General features: G+C 38.4%; 1 protein-coding gene across 4 annotated transcripts in view; it reads right to left on the reverse strand.

The window, feature by feature from the left end:
- CERS3 (ceramide synthase 3) overlaps nucleotides 1–24,076 on the reverse strand; it is a 168,631-nt gene that overhangs the window by 79,045 nt on the left and 65,510 nt on the right. For all 4 annotated transcript variants that reach the window (XM_086364873.1, XM_086364870.1, XM_086364871.1 and 1 more), the window contains 3 exons: nucleotides 23,131–23,223; nucleotides 11,992–12,120; nucleotides 8,244–8,350 (listed from right to left, as the gene is read on the reverse strand). In XM_086364873.1, coding sequence (XP_086220999.1) covers nucleotides 8,244–8,350; nucleotides 11,992–12,120; nucleotides 23,131–23,223 — 329 coding nt within the window. The remainder of the gene's footprint in view (nucleotides 1–8,243; nucleotides 8,351–11,991; nucleotides 12,121–23,130; nucleotides 23,224–24,076) is intronic.

The following is a 24,076-nucleotide window of genomic DNA, read 5'->3' on the forward strand; positions in this document are numbered from 1 at the left end:
TGACGTGGGCTGGGTGTGTAAGATGAAGATGGATTGGTGAATGCAGCCATCTCTCACTGGCCTAGAAAGCCAAGGTCAGAGGTGTGGCCTTCCCTGAAAGAGCTTTGGGAACCTCTGCAGGTTTTAGGAAGGAGAGTAATATAGGCCCTTATACTCAAAGCTGTTGTTTTTCCAGTAGTTACCTATGGATGTGAGAGTTGGACCATAAGGAAGGCTGAGCACTGAAAAATCGCTGCTTTTGAATTGTGGTGCTGGATAAGACTCTTGAGAGTCCCTTGGATTAAAAGATGATCAAACAAGCCAATCCTGAAGGAAATCAACCTGAATATTCATTGGAAGGACTGATGAAGCTGAAGTTCCAATACTTTGACCACCTAATACAAAGAGCTGACTCATTGGAAAGGACACTGATGCTGGGAAAGACTGAAGGCAAAAGGAGAAGGAGGTGGCAGAGGATGAGATGGTCAGACAGTACCACCGACTCAGTGGACAGGAATTTGAGCAAACTCCGGGAGATGTGAAGGACAGGGAAGCCTGGCATGTTGTATGTGGTCCATGGGGTCTCAAAGAGTCAGACACGACTTGGCGATTGAACAACAAAAACAATACTTGGCCTAGCATCATCAGAGCTGGGCTCTGGGACTGAGGCTGCTATTTTTTGCCTGGCAACCTACACAACCTCCTGTTCCTTGGGTGAAACTAACCCCACCTCTCTGACTAAGGCTCCAGAGAAACCCAGAGTCAGCTTTGCAAACTTAAGAGTTCTAGAAATGGAAGAGACTGCCATTGACAAACAGCTCCAGAGACGGAGAAGCCACTGCAGAGAGGAGAGGTCAGTCAATAGCATGGGTGCTGGAGCCTGCTACATTTGGATCATGGTTTCCTTGGCATCTACAGCAAGTTACTGGCTTATCTGGGCTTCAGTTTCTTCTGTAATAAAACAGAACTCACCTCATTAGGTTGTCGTGAGGATTAAATGAGTTGACAAATGGGAGGAGCTCAGCATACAGTGAGCACTCAAAAATGGTAGTTATAGCATTATTATGACCACCACTATGATGAGACGGCTTCCACCACCACCCGCTTTCCTACTGCAAAGGGCTAGTTAATACCACATGGAGGGCAACACAGTGTTTGGGTCCAGTCTGTAGATTCTAGTATTGGTCTGAATTAGAACCTGGCCATGAACATTTTCTTAAGGCTCCACAGGTCATTCTAGTGAAGTTATAGTTTACATAGTCGGCATGTAACAAGCTGAACTGAAACAAAAAGTGGAAATCATGGGAGATCTTTTGGGGTGAGATCCAGAATGATACCTAAAGGACAGTCCAATCTGTCAGCCTTAATTCTTCTCATCCTTTACCAAAAGAATAGGAAGGAAAAAAACAAAACTTATCTGCCCGTCTAAATTTTGTGTGGCTCAAATACACGTGTATCAAGTATGTGTCCTGAACATACATGTATCAAGTGTGTAGACCCGTGTGAACACACAAACACTTGCACATTTACCTTGTGGGGCCTATGGAATCTCCCTTTTCTCAGAGAATACTCCTGAGTTCTGCTCTGTACACTGGCCTTTAACCTGTCCAAATGGACACACTACCATGGTGCCTATGGATGGCAAAGCTTGGCCTTTTCTCTGTTTGGGGTTTTGTTCCCCATCTTTACTCTTTCAATTGCTAAAGTTTACATGGTTTGAAAAAATCACATTGTTGGTATAAACTGTTGGTTTTGCTGGGCTGGATAAGGCAGTCACCAAAAGCTGTTTTTTTCTAATAAAAATTAAAGGTCTTTTTTTCTTGCTAATTGTGGGTGTAAGCATTAAGCCTTTTCAGGATAACAAATATTGGTTCTCTAGGTGTTTAATTGCCTATCTTACATTTTAGAGATGGCTTATATTTCTAAGTGACCAAATAGTTGAAGAAAACTTTCTAAAACTTAGGCAAGGCAGCCATGTCTGCTCTTATCAAATTAAGTAATTTAGTTGGAAACATACCTGTTTTGTGTTTCAAATGTCCTGTTTCTGGTCTTGATACTTTCATAACTAGCAGTGCTATCCTAGATCTATCTTAACTTCTCACGTGAAAAATAAACTAAGTCGCAACACTTCAACAATGTCTGTGACACGAAAGGCAAGGAGTACCCAGTAGAAGAAGAACTATTTCAGGCGGATGACATCTGAACGCAGAATGTGATCCTGGCCAAATCCGGTAGTGAGGGGAAAAAAGCAATGAAAGGCACTATGAGATCAACTGACAAAACCAAAACACCGATGGTAGATTGCTACCTTTCTTGAAACTGATGGAAGATTCTGTAGAAGACTGTCCTTGTCCTTAGGAAATACACACTGAACTATTTAGGATTAAAAGGGCATGATAGTTTCAACTTTGGTTCAGAAAAAAATGTGTGTGTATATGTGCATATATATATATATATACACATATACACACACATGTGAGCGTGTATGTGTGTGTGTATTGAGAGAGAAAAAGAAAGAAATACAGCAAATCAGGGAAATGTTAACTGGTAAATCTGGGTAAAGGGAACAGGTAAGAGTTTTCTGTAATATAGTTGAAATTATTCTGCAAGCTTGAAATGATTTCCATACAAATAAACAAACAAAGGGGTTGCACTAAATAATGAATAAAGCCCCTCATTCTAAAGTTCTATGGACTGTGGTAGTTGTCTTTCATAAGTTTACAAGCAGCAGCAGAAGTACCAAGCCTGTGGGGTGTGGGAGGAGCTCCCCACCGAGCGAGACTCTGAGCAAACATGTGTGGTGACTTGTGCTGTCTCCTCCAGAAGCCGTGTGACTGGAAAGTCTAGTTCTGAGATAGGCATCTGCAGGGCGGTCCCAGGGAGCAGCCCCAGCTACAACAGAGCCCTCTGGTCTAGCGTCTCCTCTGGTGACTGAGGGAAGGACACTGCTATTCCAGGCGGGTGTGGAAGCTGACGGGACCCCGGAAGACCCCTGCCTGCCCCTGCCTGCCTGCTCAGAACTGAGGCCTCAGGCGTTAAAAGGCAAGAAAAAGACTATCATGTCCTCACTCTAGTTTCCCTCTGATGGACTAGAGGCTTTTGGCTCCATTGTGTCTCCTTAAAACTGTCCTCTAACAGCCATTTCAAGGGTTTATATTGTCTCATCACCCACAAAATTCTTTTACATATGAGGCTTCTCAGGGTACCACTTTTTTGATACCAGTGAGACCTGGATCATCAAAAGATGAAGCCCAAAGTCCTGTGAACCAGTGGTGGGGAAATAAAGTTACCACTAGCATATGTATCCTTGGAGGTAAGGAAGTTGTTTTCACAGTTAGAAATGTTTTATTGTTTAACCATTTTTAAAACTGAAGTATAGTTAATTCACAATGCTGAGTTAGTTTCAAGTGTATAGCAAAGTCATTCAGCTATATATATATACACATATATATATATGTATCTAATCTTTTTCAGATTTTTTCCATTATAGGTTATTTATTATAAGATATTGAATACAATTCCCCTGTAGGTCTTAGTTTTTTACCTATTTTAAATATAGTAGTGTGTATCTGTTAATCTCAAATCCCTAATTTATCCCTCCCTCACTTTCTCCTTAGGTAACCATAACTTTGTGTTCTACATTTGTGACTCTGTTTCTGTTTTGTAAGTTCCTTTGTATCATTTTTTTAGACTCTACATATAAGTGATATAACATGACATTTCTCTTTCTCTGTCTGACATTTCACTTGGTATGATAATCTCTTTAAGTCCATCCATGTTGCTACAAATACTATTATTTCATTCTCTTTTACTTCTAAGTAATATTCATTGTAAATATGTACCACATCTTCTTTATCAATTTGTCAGTGGACAAATTATGTTGCTTTCATGTTGTGGCTGTTACAAATAGTGCTGCTATGAACACTGAGGTACATGTATTTTTTTGAATTAGAATTTTTGTCTTTTCCTATATGCCCAGGAGTGGGATTATAGGATTACATGGTAGCTCTATTTTTAGGTTTTTAAGAAGCTTCCATATTGTTCTCCTTAGTGGCTGCACCAATTTACATTCCCACTGACAGTGGAGGAATATAGGAAGGTTCCTTTTTCTCCTCATCCTCTCCAGCATTTATTATTTGTAGACTTTTTAATGATGGTCAGCCATTCTGAACAGTGTGAGGCAATATCTTATTGTAGTTTTGATTTGAAAGAAATGTCTTACTATTTTCTTTTTGGAATATCCAAAAAACACAGGTCAGTATTAATACTCTTCAAATATATGAATAAGGTGGTGGATACAAAGATCTATTCTACTGCCATCATGAACTCCTGCAGGCGAGGAGCTGCATCTCATTCACCTGTGAGCTCCTCACAACATCTAGTGATGAGCTCAAGAAATGGAGTGATGACCAGCATTGCTACCTGGAAACATCAGCTACAACACGCTCCTTCCCTTCAGGTCAACCATCTGGGACTAAATCAGTATCTGTTCTATTTATTTAAGGAGAAAAACTGTCAGGAGTCAGGGGAATCGTTTATCTGACCTTTGGAGGATCTTTTTCACTGAATGGGCTTCCCTGGTGGCTCAGTTGGTAAAGAATCCGCTTGCAATGAGGGAGATCTGGGTTGGATCCCTGGGTTGGGGAATGATTCTCAGGTGGTATTTGTATAAAGTAGAGAAATACATCCAATAATTCGCAAATATAGCAGCCATTATTTTAATACAATAGTTTGGAATACAATGTGAAAAACATAAGCCTGAAATTTAAACACTTTTGAAGAAAAACGCAAATAAATAGGGTAACCAAGCAATTAGATTAAAGCAGTTTGGCCCGTGCCAACTGGAGTGTCTACCTAATGTTGACAGTAGCAATGCTTAGAAAATCAAACCAGTTAACTCTTGCTGACATTGACTGAAAAATGGCTATAAGTTCCCTGAAAAGAACTGGAGGAAAGGAGAACTGGCAACACAGTTGTACAAACACATAAGGAAATTCACAAGGGGAAAGCAAACCTGCTTGAGGCTGAGGGAATAAAGGGAAGGAGAAGAAAGGGAAAGACACACGTGACGTCAAACTCCTGTTCTTTTTCTCAGGGTTTCAGATCCCTTTCAGATGGCAACACCCAAGAGCTTTCTCCACACTCAGTCCTTACATCTCACTACAAAATGCGTAGCAAAAACAACTGAGAAGAACAGAGCAACTAGATGGCGAACTGCCTCCCACAGCACCTCTAAAACGTCTGAATCTTGAAATGGGCCTCCTGTCTGCACCTTGTTTGGTTCACGGTAAATTCCCAACAAATCTGGACTAATAAAATGTCCTTAAGAAGTGAGTCTGCGGAGTTACAAATTTTAGACAGATGTCTGGAGCCAGACTCACAACAAGGAACTGACTTTTCCTCTTTGGCACCACAAGATGGTTGTGTAACAGGTTCAAGCTGATGGGACAGCTATTTAAGCCAGAGTAATACACTACAACTGATGCTTTTGAAAACCATGAAAAACCCAGCTCCCAAACTTCCAATAGCTTGTTGAGGTTTTCTTTAACCCTCCAAATGAGGATCAGTCAACATCAGTACAGAAAAAATTTTACCCACAAAAAATTTTTATAGTCAAGTCTACTAATACTGGTTTATTTGCAGCCCAAACTCTCTGAAGACAGCAAACAGTGGTATTGGCTGCCCTCTGCAGTGAGCTGGTGAATTCAGCAAAATATCAGGATCAAGAAAATGCCAAATGCATGTAACTAATTCTCCTTGAAATCCAGAAATGCTGGCAAGAGAATGAGTTCTTATGTCTAGGATTTTAAAGTTGAGGGTGTATGGGAAAGTAACACACCACCTCCCAATCACTCAACCCTAACCTGATGTTCAACTGTGAGGTTACGGTAAGCTTGCCTGTTGATTTTGAGATGTTAAAGTAAAGTTCTAGGTGAGATCCTTTGTTGCTGAATCACAAATCAACCACAGCAGCAATACTTAAAAGCTTTTCAGAGAGTTCTCTAGACTGAGAACTTCCATGGTATGTGTTTTTAAAATATGTCTATAAATTATTTGAAACTACTCCTAACAAGAAGTGGAAGCTAATTTTCCTTCCTTTAAATATGAACTGGCCTTAGTGACCTGGATCCAATGAAGAAAATGAGGTTGGACGTGACATGCTATGACATCTGAAGCTGAGTTACAAAAGGAAACACAGCATCTGCCAAAGCTCTCTCTTGAACTGCTCACCCTTAAAATCCATCTGCTGTCCTAGGAAGAGATCAGTCCAGTGAAGGGGCATGGGCATGCAATCCAGCTGACAGGCCCGCAGCAGTCCCAACCAACGACCAGCATAAACCAGCTGATGTCATGGGTGTCACCTGAGCCTTGTGCCTGAGGAAGCCTTCAAGAAAACTCCAACTCCGGCTGCCCAGCTACCATCTGACTGTGACCACATGAGTGAAAACCATGAAATGAGGTCAGTCAATTCCGAGATCCATAAGAGGTGATAATAATGATAATAATAATAATGTGTTATTTTAAGAGAGAAGCCTGCCAACTACGGCTTGTTGATAAAGTCTGGCCTGTAGAGCATTTTTCTACAGCCAGTGATCTAAGCTGGGTTTGGTACATTTTTAAAGGATTGTAAAAGAAACAGAACAAAACAAAGAAAAACATGCAACAGAGACCATATATGGCTCTTAAAGTCTAAAATAGTTATTCTATGGCCCTTTATAGAAAAAAATTGCTCACTATTGTGTTAAGCCACTAAGCTTTTTAAAAGGTTTGTTTTACAGCTATAGATAACTGGAACACATGGTACCTTTGAAACAAAATAAGCAGTGGGCATATGCTAGATTCAGAGCACCATGAAAGTCACACTAAAAAGCCACAACTTAACTGCTATCTGCAAGTCAATTCTTATCCTATCAATACTGTACAATATTCTAATTTCACAAACACACTTGATCAGCCAAAGTGAAAGTGATGGTAATATGATTCATCAACCAAGAAGAGCATCTTAAACATGCATCTCAGATTTGATTCTGAATTAAACTCCAAATTCTCAGAGACTCATGAATAATTTCAGTAATAACAGCTGGCATTTACTGAGTCTTTACTATGTTCCAGACACTGTTCTAAGCTATTTAATATTTATTATCTCACTTAAGCCTCATGACAATCCTTACATTTTACAGATGAGAAACTGAAGCAGAGAAAATTGATCTAATCTGTACAAGATCGCACAGGTAGTAAGTTTGCAGCAAGGACTGCCTTGCACCCATGAAATGCATCACTGCACTCTGCTGTTTCTCTCTAGAAAAAAGTATCTAATCAAGACACCCAGTCTTATGTTAAAGAATGCAGCTGGCTTCCAGAGAGTGGCCAGCACCCTTTGAACTCTCTAACCAGTCTTCCTGTGTGCTCTCCTCTCACAAGGAATCAGCCCTGCAACCTGGGTCTCCATCTCTTTCCCCTGGAACCTAGGACTTCCAACAACATTAGTTTTTCTGTTGAGAGTATCTGAAACTCCTAGGCTAGCCCCAAACTACAGTTAGTTTTAAGCTGTTCTTTCCAAACCCTCAAAGTCTTCCTCACATTTTTCCTCTGGTTTCTGTCAATCGACACATGGGAAATTGCACTTGCTGAAGGAAAGGCTGTCAGGAGAGACACAACATAAGTTCTACACTGCCAGCTCTTGGCTAAACAAAATCAACAGACTGAGCAAGAGCCAGTGGTCCATACCACTGTTAGGACCAGAGATCTGGAAGAATGAAATCAGCATCAGTTTCCTCATACGTGAAGTGGAAGTGATGACACTTATCTTTATGGTTTGCTGTATAGCTAGTGCCAAGATGTATTAAGGGCCTAATCCAATGCCTGGCATTCAATTAATGGTGGTTATAACTATTGCAATTTTAACACAGAATTTGCCTCTCTTTTAAAGAGCTGATAACTGACCAATGACATTTCACTGAATAACTGGAAAAGTTGTTAATTGCAAAAAAGATCCATGTTAATGAGAGCAGACATAGAGTAAGAGATGCTGCTTTCCACTGGTCACACATCTTTTATCTTCCTTTGTAGCAAGCCTTTCACATTAGAAGGTGTGGTTTTAATTATCTATAAAAATGACTGTTCACATTCTTCTGTCCAGCTAAACTTGGCACAAATAGCTGGAAATCAGTGTGAGAAAGAAAGGGCAATGCTCCAACCTGAACAACATGCAAGGTGACCTCAGCATAGCGACCAAAGGCATACACAGCAGCTTGTTTACTCACCAGAAGGGAAAAATAATGAGGCGACTGATCAAAAACACGGTGGAGAAGATGAAAAACAGGGTGTTACAGGTTTGCTTCCATCCGGCATAAGAAAACATCTTAGCAGACTGAGGAAATAGAAAGAAATTGCATTCAGATAGGGTGATAGTTGTGTAAAATTAAATATCTATAAATTAAATTACACCTGGGATTTGCTTCAAAATCTTGGTGCGAGTTGGGTTATGGATAAAAGTAGATGAAATAAGATTGGCCACATTAATAACTATTAAAGCTGGATGGTGGGTCCATTGGACCCATTATATTCTTTACCTTGTCATATGTTTGGAACCTTGCATAATACAACGTTTAAAAAATTAGCTAGAATGACTGTAATATTACTCTTGTATTACATAAGCACTACAAATTAGCATAACTACTTTTACCATGTATGTTAGCTTGACATTTATTGAATTCCTACATTTAACTGGGAGGAGAGCTGGACTGAAGAAAGGCTGGGATATAAGTGAAGCCCTGGGCTGGGCTGGGCACGCTGCAATCAAGGCAGCTACTTTCAGGCAGATGATAAAGAGTGGAGTTAGGAGGCAGCCCTTAGGGCCCTATCCTGGTTGAAGCAGAGTTTCAAGCACTTGATTTTTCCTGCTTACTTCATGCTAGTCTGTAATGTTCATATGATTTGTGTTGAGTAAAAAGAATTATACAAAGTGCTGTTTAATGTGGTATTAATGTAATGAGGATTCTCTTGCTTTATCCAGTGTAGCTCAAGGCTGAATGGGAAAGTGTCTGAAGGTGGGTGTGGAAGCTGGGCAGAAGTGTGGCTTAGGCCTGCCAGTTTTAGAACTGAAATCTCCCAGGAAAGTCAAGGTCCATCTAGAACAAGAGAAGTAGCTTAATACACTTCAGGAATGGTTTACATTGCATTTTCCATACTTTTCCCTACTTACCAAGGGGTAGGAATGTGATCAGACTATAGGGTTAGCAGAGGCCCAAAAGGAAGTAGCCTTCACTGCTGAAATGGAAGGCTGGCATGCCAGTGAGGCCCAACTTGGATATGGGGAGAAAGCCAGAAGGTTACAGGGCTTGGAATAGAGGGAGCTGTTTGAAGGGTCGGCAGCCAGGCCCAGCAGGAAGCTGGAGATATGCATAGATGTGAAGAGAGCCACTTGAGTTGGCAAAGTAGCACTTCTTTGGGCCCATACACATGCCACCTATGCTGGACTGTGCAAAGATGGATATCAGACAGTAACCTCTCTCCTTTGCAGTCAAGATATTGTTAAAGTGTTGGGTCCTGGATCCAAACTTAACATGTAGAAAAAGAGGATCTTGAAGATACATGAAGAAGGCACAAGACTGCTTATGAGTAAAAACTGTAGATGCTGAAGCTGTTCTTCCTTGCAAAGAAAGAACTAAGAAATGACCCAATAATTCTTTTGAGGAACAGGAAAGATTAATAGTCTCCATCTTTAGGAAGGTCTAAACAGGTCACCTAAGGAACCTATGTCATATCAATGTCAGGGTAGGCAGGGACAACACGGTGCTTATTCCCAGTCCTAATACCTAATCTCCCTTTTAGTTAACACAGAGTAGCACAAAGTTTTAAAGTCATAGCCAATGTGGTCTTAATTTTCAGGAAGGGTTACTGAGATATGATTGGAGGAGGAGGTGATTATAACAGAGATGACTACATTCAGAGAGCAACACATGGAAGAACTGGCATAATCCTCCTTCTGCTAAGTCATTTGCTGCTCTGAAGCACATATAATAATCTTTACCCTTAGAACTGGATTTACATGTCTAATTATGGCTACATACAAGAAACACAATTCTGTACTTAGCCAATTTTAACAGTAGCCAATTTCTTTGAAATGTCTTCAAATGACTTCTGGGTACACCTACAACAGGATTTGGCAAATCACAATTCAGCCTAGGGACTAAAGCTTCTCAGCCCCTTGAGCTAAGAATGGTAAGAATGGTTTTCACATTTTTAAAGGAGTATAAAAGAAAAGGAAAAACAACAGAAAAAGAAGAATATGTGACAAGAGATTGTATGAGGTCCACAAAGCTAGATTTACTACCTGGCTTTTTGGGGCAAGAGGAGAAGGGGACGACAGAGGATGATATGGCTGGATGGCATCACTGACTCGATGGACGTGAGTCTCAGTGAACTCCGGGAGTTGGTGATGGACAGGGTGGCCTGGCGTGCTGCGATTCATGGGGTCGCAAAGAGTCGAACACCACTGAGCGACGGATCTGATCTGATCTGATCTTTTTGCCAAAAAGTTTGCTGAATCCAGCAAGGCTATAGTTTGTCCAGTAGTCATGTATGGATGTGAGAGTTCGACTATAAAGAAAGCTGAGTGCCAAATAATTGATACTTTTGAACTGTGATGTTGGAGAAGACTCTTGAGAGTCCCTTGGAGTGCAAGGAGATCCAACCAGTCCATCCTAAAGGAAATGAGTCCTGAATATTCACTGGAAAACTGATGTTGAAGCTGAAACTCCAATACTTTGGCCACCTGATGCGAAGGGCTGACTCATTTGAAAAGACTCTGATGCTGGGAAAGATTGAAGGCACGAGGAGAGGGGGACAACAGATGATGAGATGGTTGTATGGCATCAATGATTCAATGGACATGAGTTTGAGTGGACTCAGGGAGTTAATGATAGACAGGGAAGCCTGGCGTGCTGCAGTCCGTGGGGTTGCAAAGAGTCAGATACGACTGAGCAACTGAACTGAACTGAACTGGCTGAATTCTGATCTAAAAGAACAAGATCTTATTAATTTCTTCCATATTAACTTACATTCAATTATTAGCCCTTCAAGAGGTTATCCTGAATGCAAATATGTTAGTATCATTTCCCCCAGCTCAGGCTTCCCCTGTGGCTCAGATGGTAAAGAATCACCTGCAATGTGGGAGACCTGGGTTCAATCCCTGGGTTGGGAAGATCCCCTGGAGGAGGGAAAGGCTACCCACGCCAGTATTCTGGCCTAGAGAATTCCATGGACTGTACAATCCATGGGATCACAAAGAGTCGGACCTGACTGAGCAACTTTCACTTTCATTATGAATGAGTATATGTAAATAGTGAATAATGTGGCTCTAAGTATAGCAGGACCCACTGTCTCAGGGTAAACAGAACCGATACACAACAGAAACACGTAGAGGAAACAATCCTAATTTTGCTTTGTTTCTTATATTTTGTATAACTAGAGATTAGGGACTCTTGTTTTAAAGTCTCCTGCTCTGAAACATTGCTTCCTTAGAAAATAAATATCATTTAAATAAACATTAATTCTCATTCCTTAAAGCTGGAGGAGGAACATGCAGGGCAGTGCAAGCATTCAGTGCCTATTTAACTTTGGCTTAAGTGAATATATGGGGCCAATCAGCTTTAAAAATCCACAATGCCATAGTCCAAGTTTTCCTTTTAAAAGATGAGAATTCATTTTTTCTTCAGATACCTCAGCTTACTTCCTAAGCTAATATCTGCGTGCACGTTGCAGAAATAGAATCCCACAAAATAACCCCTCTCTCTGGATTACCATGGAGAAAAAAGATTAGAAATTAAAAACTGAAAGCTTTCCTTTCTTTGAGCCTGAAAGACCTGAGGACCTAGAGATATCCACAGACTTTAGGTGTTTTCAGAACTGAGAGCTCTGCTAAATCACTCACAGAGAGTTCTTCCTATAAAGAGTCACGGTTAACCCAGGACATAGTACTGTTATTAGTTTTTAATGGCAAACATTTACCTCTAGCCAAATATCGGCCACATCATGTACAATCATCACGAGGGTCCCACTGCGAATATAATTAGCACACCAAGAGAAGCTCATCAAACTGACAGCAGCCAGGTGGTGGATGACATTAGCTAGAAAATCCTACATAATGAGGGCAAATGGAGACCATTAAGTAAATGCAGCTATTTTCCAATCAGTTGAATAGATAATAATAATAATTTAAAAACTAACAACTTACATCTGCATATTTTGAAATTTGTAAAATGCTTTCACTTTCATTCTTAAACACAATTCTTATGAGAGAGATAGAACAAGTGTTATCCTCATTGATGAAGTCATTTAACTTTGAGATAACACTGAATAGTTGCCATCTAAGTCCTAATATCTGCTGTTCTTCCCACTGCTCTACACCAGATATATGTACACTTTACACACATATGAAAGACATATATATACATAAGCATATTCCTATGTACATTTACCTTTATTGTTAATTTCCTGCCTAATTCCAAGACAGATGTAATAAAATTACACAACCATTAAAATAGAGTTACTGCATATGAAATAAGTAACAAGTAAAAGTGGAATAACTACATTAGTGAAATATTGAAGTATTTTGCTAATACTAAACAAAGCAACAAACAAAAATAAGCACTGGCTAGAATGTTGTGAAGTTGGAACCATTATACGTTACTGGTAGGAATGTAAAATGGCATGGCTGCTTTGTTAAATAGTCTGACAATTCCCCTAAAGGTTATACATAGGACTGCTATATAGTACAGCAGTTCCACCCCTTGGTATATATCTGAGAAGAATAAACATGTATGTTCATGTAAAAATTTTCATATAAATGTTCACAGTAGCATCATTCATAATAGCCAAAAAGGCAGAAACAACCCAGATATTAATTGATAAATAGATAAACAAAATGTAGTATTTCCACATAATGGAATATTATTCATTAATAAAAAGGAATAAAGTACTGATGTATGCCAGAACATGAATGAACTTTGAAAACATCATGCTAAGGGAAAGAAGCCAGATATTAGGTTGGTGCAAATGTAATTGAGGTTTTTGTGAATTTTATTTATTTTTTTAATTTTATTTTATTTTTAAACTTTACATAATTGAATTAGTTTTGCCAAATATCAAAATGAATCCGCCACAGGCATACATGTGTTCCCCATCCTGAACCCTCCTCCCTCCTCCCTCCCCACATCATCCCTCTGGGTTGTCCCAGTGCACCAGCCCCAAGCATCCAGTATCGCGCATCGAACCTGGACTGGCAACTCGTTTCTTACATGATATTCTACATGTTTCAATGTCACTCTCCCAAATCTTCCCACCCTCTCCCTCTCCCACAGAGTCCATAAGACTGTTCTATACATCAGTGTCTCTTTTGCTGTCTCGTACACCAGGTTATTGTTACCATCTTTCTAAATTCCATATATATGCGTTAGTATACTGTATTTATGTTTTTCCTTCTGGCTTACTTCACTCTGTATAATAGGCTCCAGTTTCATCCACCTCATTAGAACTGATTCAAACGTATTCTTTTTAATGGCTGAGTAATACTCCATTGTGTATATGTACCACTGCTTTCTTATCCATTCATCTGCTGATGGACATCTAGGTTGCTTCCATGTCCTGGCTATCATAAACAGTGCTGTGATGAACATTGGGGTACACGTGTCTCTTTCCCTTCTGGTTTCCTCAGTGTGTATGTCCAGCAGTGGGATTGCTGGATCATAAGGCAGTTCTATTTCCAGTTTTTTAAGGAATCTCCACACTGTTCTCCATAGTGGCTATACTACTTTGCATTCCCACCAACAGTGTAAGAGGGTTCCCTTTTCTCGACACCCTCTCCAGCATTTATTATTTGTAGACTTTTGGGTCGCAGCCATTCTGACTGGTGTGAAATGGTACCTCATAGTGGTTTTGATTTGCATTTCTCTGATAATGAGTGATATTGAGCATCTTTTCATGTGTTTGTTAGTCATCTGTATGTCTTCTTTGGAGAAATGTCTATTTAGTTCTTTGGCCCATTTTTTGATTGGGTCATTTATTTTTCTGGAGTTGAGCTGTAGGAGTTGCTTGTATATTTTTGAGATTAGTTGTTTGTCAGTTGCTTCATTTGCTATTATTTTCTCCCATTCTGAAGGCTGTCTTTTCACCTTGCTAATAGTTTCCTTTGATGTGCAGAAGCTTTTAAGGTTAATTAGGTCCCATTTGTTTATTTTTGATTTTATTTCCAATATTCTGGGAGGTGGGTCATAGAGGATCCTGCTGTGATGTATGTCAGAGAGTGTTTTGCCTATGTTCTCCTCTAGGAGTTTTATAGTTTCTGGTCTTACGTTTAGATCTTTAATCCATTTTGAGTTTATTTTTGTGTATGGTGTTAGAAAGTGGTCTAGTTTCATTCTTTTACAAGTGGTTGACCAGATTTCCCAGCACCACTTGTTAAAGAGATTGTCTTTAATCCATTGTATATTCTTGCCTCCTTTGTCAAACAGAAGGTGTCCATAGGTGCGTGGATTTATCTCTGGGCTTTCTATTTTATTCCATTGATCTATATTTCTGTCTTTGTGCCAGTACCATACTGTCTTGATAACTGTGGCTTTGTAGTAGAGCCTGAAGTCAGGTAGGTTGATTCCTCCAGTTCCATTCTTCTTTCTCAAGATCGCTTTGGCTATTTGAGGTTTTTTGTTTTTCCATACAAATTGTGAAATTATTTGTTCTAGCTCTGTGAAGAATACTGTTGGTAGCTTGATAGGGATTGCATTGAATCTATAAATTGCTTTGGGTAGTATACTCATTTTCACTATATTGATTCTTCCAATCCATGAACATGGTATATTTCTCCATCTATTAGTGTCCTCTTTGATTTCTTTCACCAGTGTTTTATAGTTTTCTATATAGAGGTCTTTAGTTTCTTTAGGTAGATATATTCCTAAGTATTTTATTCTTTCCATTGCAATGGTGAATGGAATTGTTTCCTTAATTTCTCTCTCTGTTTTCTCATTATTAGTGTATAGGAATGCAAGGGATTTCTGTGTGTTGATTTTATATCCTGCAACTTTACTATAGTCATTGATTATTTCTGGTAATTTTCTGGTGGAATCTTTAGGGTTTTCTATGTAGAGGATCATGTCATCTGCAAATAGTGAGAGTTTTACTTCTTCTTTTCCAATTTGGATTCCTTTTATTTCTTTTTCTGCTCTGATTGCTGTGGCCAAAACTTCCAAAACTATGTTGAATAGTAATGGTGAAAGTGGGCACCCTTGTCTTGTTCCTGACTTTAGAGGAAATGCTTTCAATTTTTCACCATTGAGGATAATGTTTGCTGTGGGTTTGTCATATATAGCTTTTATTATGTTGAGGTATGTTCCTTCTATTCCTGCTTTCTGGAGAGTTTTTATCATAAATGGATGTTGAATTTTGTCAAAGGCTTTCTCTGCATCTATTGAGATAATCATATGGTTTTTATTTTTCAATTTGTTAATGTGATGTATTACATTGATTGATTTGCGGATATTGAAGAATCCTTGCATCCCTGGGATAAAGCCCACTTGATCATGGTGTATGATCTTTTTAATGTGTTGTTGGATTCTGATTGCTAGAATTTTGTTAAGGATTTTTGCGTCTATGTTCATCAGTGATATTGGCCTGTAGTTTTCTTTTTTTGTGGGATCTTTGTCAGGTTTTGGTATTAGGGTGATGGTGGCCTCATAGAATGAGTTTGGAAGTTTACCTTCCTCTGCAATTTTTTGGAAGAGTTTGAGCAGGCTAGGTGTCAGCTCTTCTCTAAATTTTTGGTAGAATTCAGCTGTGAAGCCGTCTGGACCTGGGCTTTTGTTTGCTGGAAGATTTTTGATTACAGTTTCAATTTCCATGCTTGTGATGGGTCTGTTAAGATTTTCTATTTCTTCCTGGTCGAGTTTTGGAAAGTTGTACTTTTGTAAGAATTTGTCCATTTCTTCCACATTGTCCATTTTATTGGCATATAATTGTTGATAGTAGTCTCTTATGATCCTTTGTATTTCTGTGTTGTCTGTTGTGATCTCTCCATTTTCGTTTCTAATTTTGTTGATTTGATTTTTCTCCCTTTGTTTCTTGATGAGTCTGGCTAATGGTTTGCCTATTTTATTTATCCTTTCAAAGAACCAGCTTTTGGTTTTGTTGATTTTTGCTATGGTCTCTTTTGTTTCTTTTGCATTTATTTCTGCTCTAATTTTTAAGATTTCTTTCCTTCTACTAACCCTGGGGTTCTTCATTTCTTCCTTTTTCTAGTTGCTTTAGGTGTACAGTTAGGTTATTTATTTTACTTTTTTCTTGTTTCTTGAGGTGTCCCTGTATTGCTATGAACTTTCCCCTTAGGACTGCTTTTACCGTGTCCCACAGGTTTTGGGTTGTTGTGTTTTCATTTTCATTTGTTTCTATGCAAATTTTGATTTCTTTTTTGATTTCTTCTGTGATTTGTTGGTTATTCAGCAGCGTGTTGTTCAGCCTCCATATGTTGGAATTTTTCATAGTTTTTCTCCTGTAATTGAGATCTAATCTTACTGCATTGTGGTCAGAAAAAATGCTTGGGATGATTTCTATTTTTTTGAATTTACCAAGGCTAGCTTTATGGCCCAGGATGTGATCTATCCTGGAGAAGGTTCCATGTGCACTTGAGAAAAAGGTGAAATTCATTGTTTGGGGATGAAATGTCCTATAGACATCAATTAGGTCTAACTGGTCTATTGTATCGTTTAAAGTTTGTGTTTCCTTGTTAATTTTCTGTTTAGTTGATCTATCCATAGGTGTAAGTGGGGTATTAAAGTCTCCCACTATTATTGTGTTATTGTTAATTTCTCCTTTCATACTTGTTAGCATTTGTCTTACGTACTGTGGTGCTCCCGTGTTGGGTGCATATATATTTATAATTGTTATATCTTCTTCTTGGATTGATCCTTTGATCATTATGTAGTGACCTTCTTTGTCTCTTTTCACAGCCTTTGTTTTAAAGTCTATTTTATCTGATATGAGTATTGCTACTCCTGCTTTCTTTTGGTCCCTATTTGCATGGAAAATCTTTTTCCAGCCCTTCACTTTCAGTCTGTATGTGTCCTCTGTTTTGAGGTGGGTCTCTTGTAGACAACATATGTAGGGGTCTTGTTTTTGTATCCATTCAGCCAGTCTTTGTCTTTTGGTTGGGGCATTCAACCCATTTACGTTTAAGGTAATTACTGATAAGTATGATCCCGTTGCCATTTACTTTATTGTTTTGGGTTTGAGTTTATACACTGTTTTTGTGTTTCCTATCTAGAGAATATCCTTTAGTATTTGTTGGAGAGCTGGTTTGGTGGTGCAGAATTCTCTCAGCTTTTGCTTGTCTGAAAAGCTTTTGATTTCTCCTTCATACTTGAATGAGATCCTTGCTGGGTACAATAATCTGGGCTGTAGGTTATTTTCTTTCATCATTTTAAGTATGTCTTGCCATTCCCTCCTGGCTTGAAGAGTTTCTATTGAAACATCAGCTGTTATCCTTATGGGAATTCCCTTGTGTGTTATTTGTTGTTTTTCCCTTGCTGCTTTTAATATTTGTTCTTTGTGTTTGATCTTTGTTAATTTGATTAATATGTGTCTTGGGGTGTTTCTCCTTGGATTTATCCTGTTTGGGACTCTCTGGGTTTCTTGGACTTGGGTGATTATTTCCTTCCCCATTTTAGGGAAGTTTTCCACTATTATCTCCTCAAGTATTTTCTCATGGTCTTTCTTTTTGTCTTCTTCTGGAACCCCTATTATTCAAATGTTGTAGCGTTTAATATTATCCTGGAGGTCTCTGAGATTGTCCTCATTTCTTTTAATTCGTTTTTCTTTTATCCTCTCTGATTCATTTATTTCTATCATTCTATCTTCTAATTCACTAATCCTATCTTTTGCCTCTGTTATTCTACTATTTGTTGCCTCCAGAGTGTTTTTAATTTCATTTATTGCATTATTCATTATATATTGACTCTTTTTTATTTCTTCTAGGTCCTTGTTAAACCTTTCTTGCATCTTCTCAATCCTTGTCTCCAGGCTATTTATCTGTGATTCCATTTTAGTTTCAAGATTTTGGATCAATTTCACTATCATTATTCGGAATTCTTTATCAGGTAGATTCCCTATCTCTTCCTCTTTTGTTTGGTTTGGTGGGCATTTATCCTGTTCCTTTATCTGCTGAGTATTCCTCTGTCTCTTCATCTTGTTTAAATTGCTGAGTTTGGGGTGTCCTTTATGTATTCTGGCAGTTTGTGGAGTTCTCTTTATTGTGGCGTTTCCTCGCTGTGCGTGGGTTTGTACAGGTGGCTTGTCGAGGTTTCCTGGTTAGGGAAGCTTGTGTCGGTGTTCTGGTGGGTGGAGCTGTATTTCTTCTCTCTCCTTTCGAAGAGTTGGGTTGCTTTTCTGGGTGCCTGATTGTCCTCTGCCGGCATTCAGAAGTTGTTTTGTGGAATTTACTCGATGTTTAAATGCTCTTTTGATGAATTTGTGGGGGAGAAAGTGTTCTCCCCGTCCTACTCCTCCGCCATCTTGGCTCCTCCCCCCCCCCGGTTTTTGTGAATTTTAAATCATTATAACTAGGCTCAAACACATCTTTATTAATCAAAATAGGAACCATTACAATCAACACATTTTTGCCAGTGAAAAATAAGTTTGTTTATTCTTGTAGCATAAAAATCCGTGCTTCAATTTGTCAAACTCTTGGAAAGCATTTCCTGCCTCCTGCTGGTTGCAGAAGCATTTTGCCTACAAAAAGTTGTTGAGATGCTTGAAGATGTGGTAGTCAGTTGGCGAGAGGTCAGGAGAATACCATGGATGAGGCAAAACTTCATAACCAAATTTGTTAATCTTTAGAAGCATTGGTTGTGCGACATTCAGTTTGGCCTTGTCATGGAGAAGTATTGGCCCCTTTCTGTTGACCGATGTCAGATGCAGTCATTGCAGTTTTCGATGCATCTCATTAGGTTGCTGAGCATACTTCTCAGATGTAATAGTTTTGTTCAGATTCAGAAAGCTGTAGATCGGACAGGCAGCAGACCACCAAACAGTGACCATAACTTCTTTTGGTGCAAGTTTGGCTTTGGGAAGTGATCTGGGGCTTCTTCTCAGTCCAACCACTGAGCCGGTCACTTCTGGTTGTCATATAAAATCCACTTTTTATAACTTGTCACAAACTGATCAATAAATGGTTCACTGTTGTTGTGTAGAATAAGAGAAGATGACACTTGAAAACAATGATTAAAAAAAATATTTTTCAGTCAGTTCATGAGGCACCCACTTATCAAGCTTTTTCACCTTTCCAATTTGTCTCAAATGCCAGAAGACCACAGAGTGGTTGACACTGAGTTTTCTGGCAACTTCTCAAGTAGTTGTAAGAGGATCACCTTCAATGACTGCTTTCAGTTGGTCTTTGTCACATTCTGATGGCCGGCCACTGCGCTCATGTGCAAGGCTCTCGTCTCCTTTGCAAAACTTCTTTAACCACTGCTGCACTGAAGGTTCGTCAGCAGTTTCCTGGGCCACATGTGTCATTGATGTTGCGAGCTGTCTTTGCCGCTTTACGACTCATTTTGAACTTGAATAAGAAAAATGCTCAAATTTGCTTTTTGCCTAACATCCCTAGTCTAAAATATAAAATAAACAGCAAGTAATAAGTCATTAGCAAAAAAAATAGAGTGAGTAATGTGCATTAAAATGATGTATAATATTATCACAATTTATTTAAGAATGTATTCCAATATCAAATGGGAAAGTTCAACAATGCAAAACCACAATTTCTTTTGCATCAACCTAATACAAAAAAAAATATATTGTATGACTACATTTATATAAAATATCCAAAAGAGGCAAATGCATAGACACAAAAAATAGGTTAGCACCTGCCTGGGTCTGTACAGATTAGAAGAAATGGGGAGCAACCGCTCAAGGGTACAGAATTTCTATCTGAGCTGATGGAAATAGAATTGACTGTAGTGATGATTGCAGAATCCTGTGAATATACTATAAAAACCATTGTATTATGTATTTAGACAGAAGAGTTGTACGGTATGTGCATATCTTCATTAAAATGTTTTTCAGTTCAGTAGCTCAGTCATGTCTGACTCTTTGTGACACCATGAACTGCAGCACACCAGGCTTCTCTATTCATCACCAACTCCCGGAGCTTGCACAAACTCATTTCTGTCGAGTTGGTGATGCCATCCAACCATCTCATCCTCTGTCATTCCCTTCTGCTCTCGCCTTCAATCTTTCCTGGCATCAGGGTCTTTTCCAATAAGTCAGTTCTTTGCATCAGGTGGTCAAAGTATTGGAGTTTCAGCTTCAGCATCAGTCTTTCCAATGAATATTCAGGACTGATTTCCTTTAGGATTGACTAGTTTGATCTCCATACAGTTCAAGAGACTCTCAAGAGTCTTCAACACCACAGTTCAAAAGCATCAATTCTTTGGCGCTCAGCTTTCTTTATAGAAAGAAAGCTCACATCCATACATGCCTACTGGAAAAAGCATAGCTTTGACTATACAGGACCTTTGTCAGCAAAGTAATGTTTCTGCTCTTTAATATGCTGCTTTAATAGGTTGATCATAGCTTTTCTTGCAAGGAGCAAGTATCTTTTAATTTCATGGATGCACTCACCATCTGCAGTGATTTTGGAGCCCAAGAAAATAAAGTCTGTCACTGTTTTCATCATTTCCCCATCTATTTGCAATGAAGTGATGCGACCAGATGTCATGATCTTAATTTTTTTGAATGTTGAGTTTTATGCAAGCTTTTTCAGTCTCCTTTTTCACTTTCATCAAGAGGCTCTTTAGTTCCTCTTCACTTTTTGCCTTTAGAGTTGTATCATCTACATGTCTGAGGTTACTGACATTTCTCCCGGCAATCTTGATTCCAGCTTGTGCTTCATCAAGCCTGACATTTCACATGATGTACTCTGCACAGAAGTTAAATAAGCAGGGTGACAATATACAGCCTTGACGTATTCCTTTTCTGATTATGAACCAATCTGTTGTTCCATGTCTGTTTCTAACTGTTGCTTGACCTACATACAGATTTCTCAGGAAGCAGGTAAGGCAGTCTGGTATTCCTATCTCTTCAAGAATTTTCCATAGTTTGTTATGATCCACATAGTCAAAGGCTTTGGCATAGTTAATAAAGCAGAAGTAGATGTTTTTCTGGAACTCTCTTGCTTTTTTGATGATCCATGGATGTTGGCAATTTGATCTCTGGTTCCTCTGCCTTTTCTAAAACCAGCTTGGACATCTGGAAGTTCCTGGTTCACATATGCTGAAGCCTGGCTTGGAGAATTTTGAGCATTACTTTGCTAGCATGTAAAATGAGTGCAATCGTGTGATAGTTGGAACATTCTTTGGCATTGCCTTTCTTTGGGATTGGAATGAAACCTGACCTTTTCTAGTCCTGTAGCCACTGCTGAGTTTTCCAAATTTGCTGGCATACTGAGTGCAGCACTTTCACAACATCATCTTTTAGGATTTGAAATAGTTCGACCGGAATTTCATCACCTCCACTAGCTTTGTTGGTGGTAATGCTTCCTAAAGCCCACTTGACTTTGCATTAAAAAAATTTTTTTTAATGTTTTTTAAAAAACATAAAATTTCAGTTTCCTTGTAGCCAAAGTAAAAAAAATAAAATAAAATAACAATACCAGCCTAATTTATTGAGTACTTTCTATATACCAGAAAATGATTTAAATGGATTAACTTGTTTAATCCTCACAACAACTGGAGGAGATAGAAACTATTTTTAACTCTATATATGAGGAGATTAAGTTTAGTGAATATAATCAACTAGCTTGAAATGTTAATGAGTGGTGAAAACGGGATCTACACTTAGACAGTGTGACTTCAGAGCCTGTGCTTTACCCAATTCTTAACAGTTTTTTGTCTCTGAAAGTATGTATTTTTAAATATATGATGTATACCTACATTTAATTTTTTGAAAGGTGCTATAAACCTGTAAATAATAAAGAGAAAGTGACTATTGAAAAAAATCAAAGGCTCAAAAGTGGGAAAAGGATGATTATGGGGTCATCCTATCTGAATCTGTCTATTAATACCTTCTAAATAATGATTATTTTCAATTCTATCCCTTGAGAAAATGCCTCAATTAAAATTTGATATATTCATAGCCTAAACTAAGTTAATAATAATTAAACTATAATGATCAAGTTTTCTCGAAAAGGAAATCATTTCAATCAGAGTTTCCACACTATGTTCTCATGGTTTATTCTGTAAGTTTCTTTTTAGATCTTCAGTTGAGCAGATGACTGTGCCCCTTAGTGGTAGATAATGTACACCATCATTTAAACATCATTTAGTCAAGCCAGTTTAGTTTTAGCTCCTTAATACGAATTCCACCGAATTTTATTTATCATACGAATTTTGCTACAAATTGATGTTTTATATAGAGCATAAAATATAAAGTACACACCAAGAGTATCTGTCATTTGCCCTGTACTGCTAGTGTACACGAGGAAATCTGTGCCTGCACTGAGAGTCTAATATGATTTTCTGTACCAGCAAACAGGAATCAGTAGCAACCAAACAGTTCCTAAAAATACCTTACTTTGTGACCTCAGAGGATGCATTTAGCATGCCTGTGACTCAGTTTCCCTGCAAATAAAGCAAAGCTAATAGTGCCTGAAGCAGTATTTCCTAACAAGAATCTTGGATAAATTAAAGCAAAAAAAATGTTTTCAAAGTCACTGAATACATGAAAGAATAAAGTAGTCTGTAATCAACTAAAAGATACAGTTCTAGAATTAAAGCTACTAGCACTTTTCGTCTTTGCACTGAAGAACATTACATTCCCAAACCAAGAGAAAGGAACAGACATCGTAAAGGAGAGTCCTTTTCTCGTGGAACAAGAGTGGAACTTCAAAGTTAAAGTTTTTATAATATTTCACTACAAATACTGATCAAGTCACAAAATAACAAGCATATTTGCACTATTCTATGTGCTATAAAAGTAAAAAAAAAAACAAAAACTTATCAACTAAAACTAAGAACACAAAAAATATAATTTAAAGATTAGGATTTGGGGAAGGGGGATGAACATTTTTGAAAAAAATGGATAAAGCAGCTTTGTAAATAAGACACTTACCTTTCTCTTGATATCAGAGCCAAGGCTAAATAAGAGAGACCAATAAAAACTCATCTCCAAAATGTAGTACCAGTACTGGGATGGCAGCAAGGGCTGAGGAAAACAAGAGTATTCACTACTTTAATGCCACCATATAAACAGCTCATTTTAAGGATTAAAAATATTGTTTATACCTATTTGGCTATACAGTCCATGGAATTCTCCAGGCCAGAAAGCTGGAGTGGTTAGCCTTTCCCTTCTCCAGGGGATCTTCCCAACCCAGGGATCGAACCCAATTCTCCCACATTGCAGGGGGATTCTCAGCTGGATTCTGATACCAGCTGAGCCACCAGGGAAGCTTATATACCACAAATTCCTCTCAAATAATAATGTTTTACATTTCAACTTCTGAAAAGGAATTAGAGACAATATTTTGAGGCATTTTCTTTCTAAAAAGGGAGACAAGAATTCCAAAATCAAGTTAAATATTTTGTTTACAATTTAATAAAACTACCACAGGTGTAACTGCATTCTTTTAGTTGATTGAGAGTTAAATTAGATGGAAAAGTTGTTTTGCTGGCTCAACAAAATATCTTGTTTTATGTTTATTGAGTACTACTCAAATCTGATGTCCTAACCTCTTTTCTGGTGACAAGCTGGTGACCCAAATTGGCCCATTCTCAAATGGGACAGTAGTAAAATATATATAATTATTTAGGTAGTCTAAAAAGGTCTCCTAAAAAACAGAATGAAATTCCTACAGCTAGAGTTTTCTTTAAAGTAAGGGGTGGTGTGCTTCTTTTAGATAAGCTGAGACATTATATTACTTGGTGTGATGGGTTGTAACATTAATGCCCTCAATGAATCTCACCTCATATTCATGTCCTGGTACAGTCACCTCCAATATGACCAAGAATTTGAATTCTGGGCATTGGTCAAGGTGACATAGCAAATATGATGCAATCAG

The sequence above is a fragment of the Bos grunniens genome, chromosome 21, assembly GCF_055505025.1.
Source record: "Bos grunniens cultivar Pamir isolate PY7600 chromosome 21, Bosgru_T2T1.0, whole genome shotgun sequence".
NCBI lineage: Eukaryota > Metazoa > Chordata > Mammalia > Artiodactyla > Bovidae > Bos > Bos grunniens.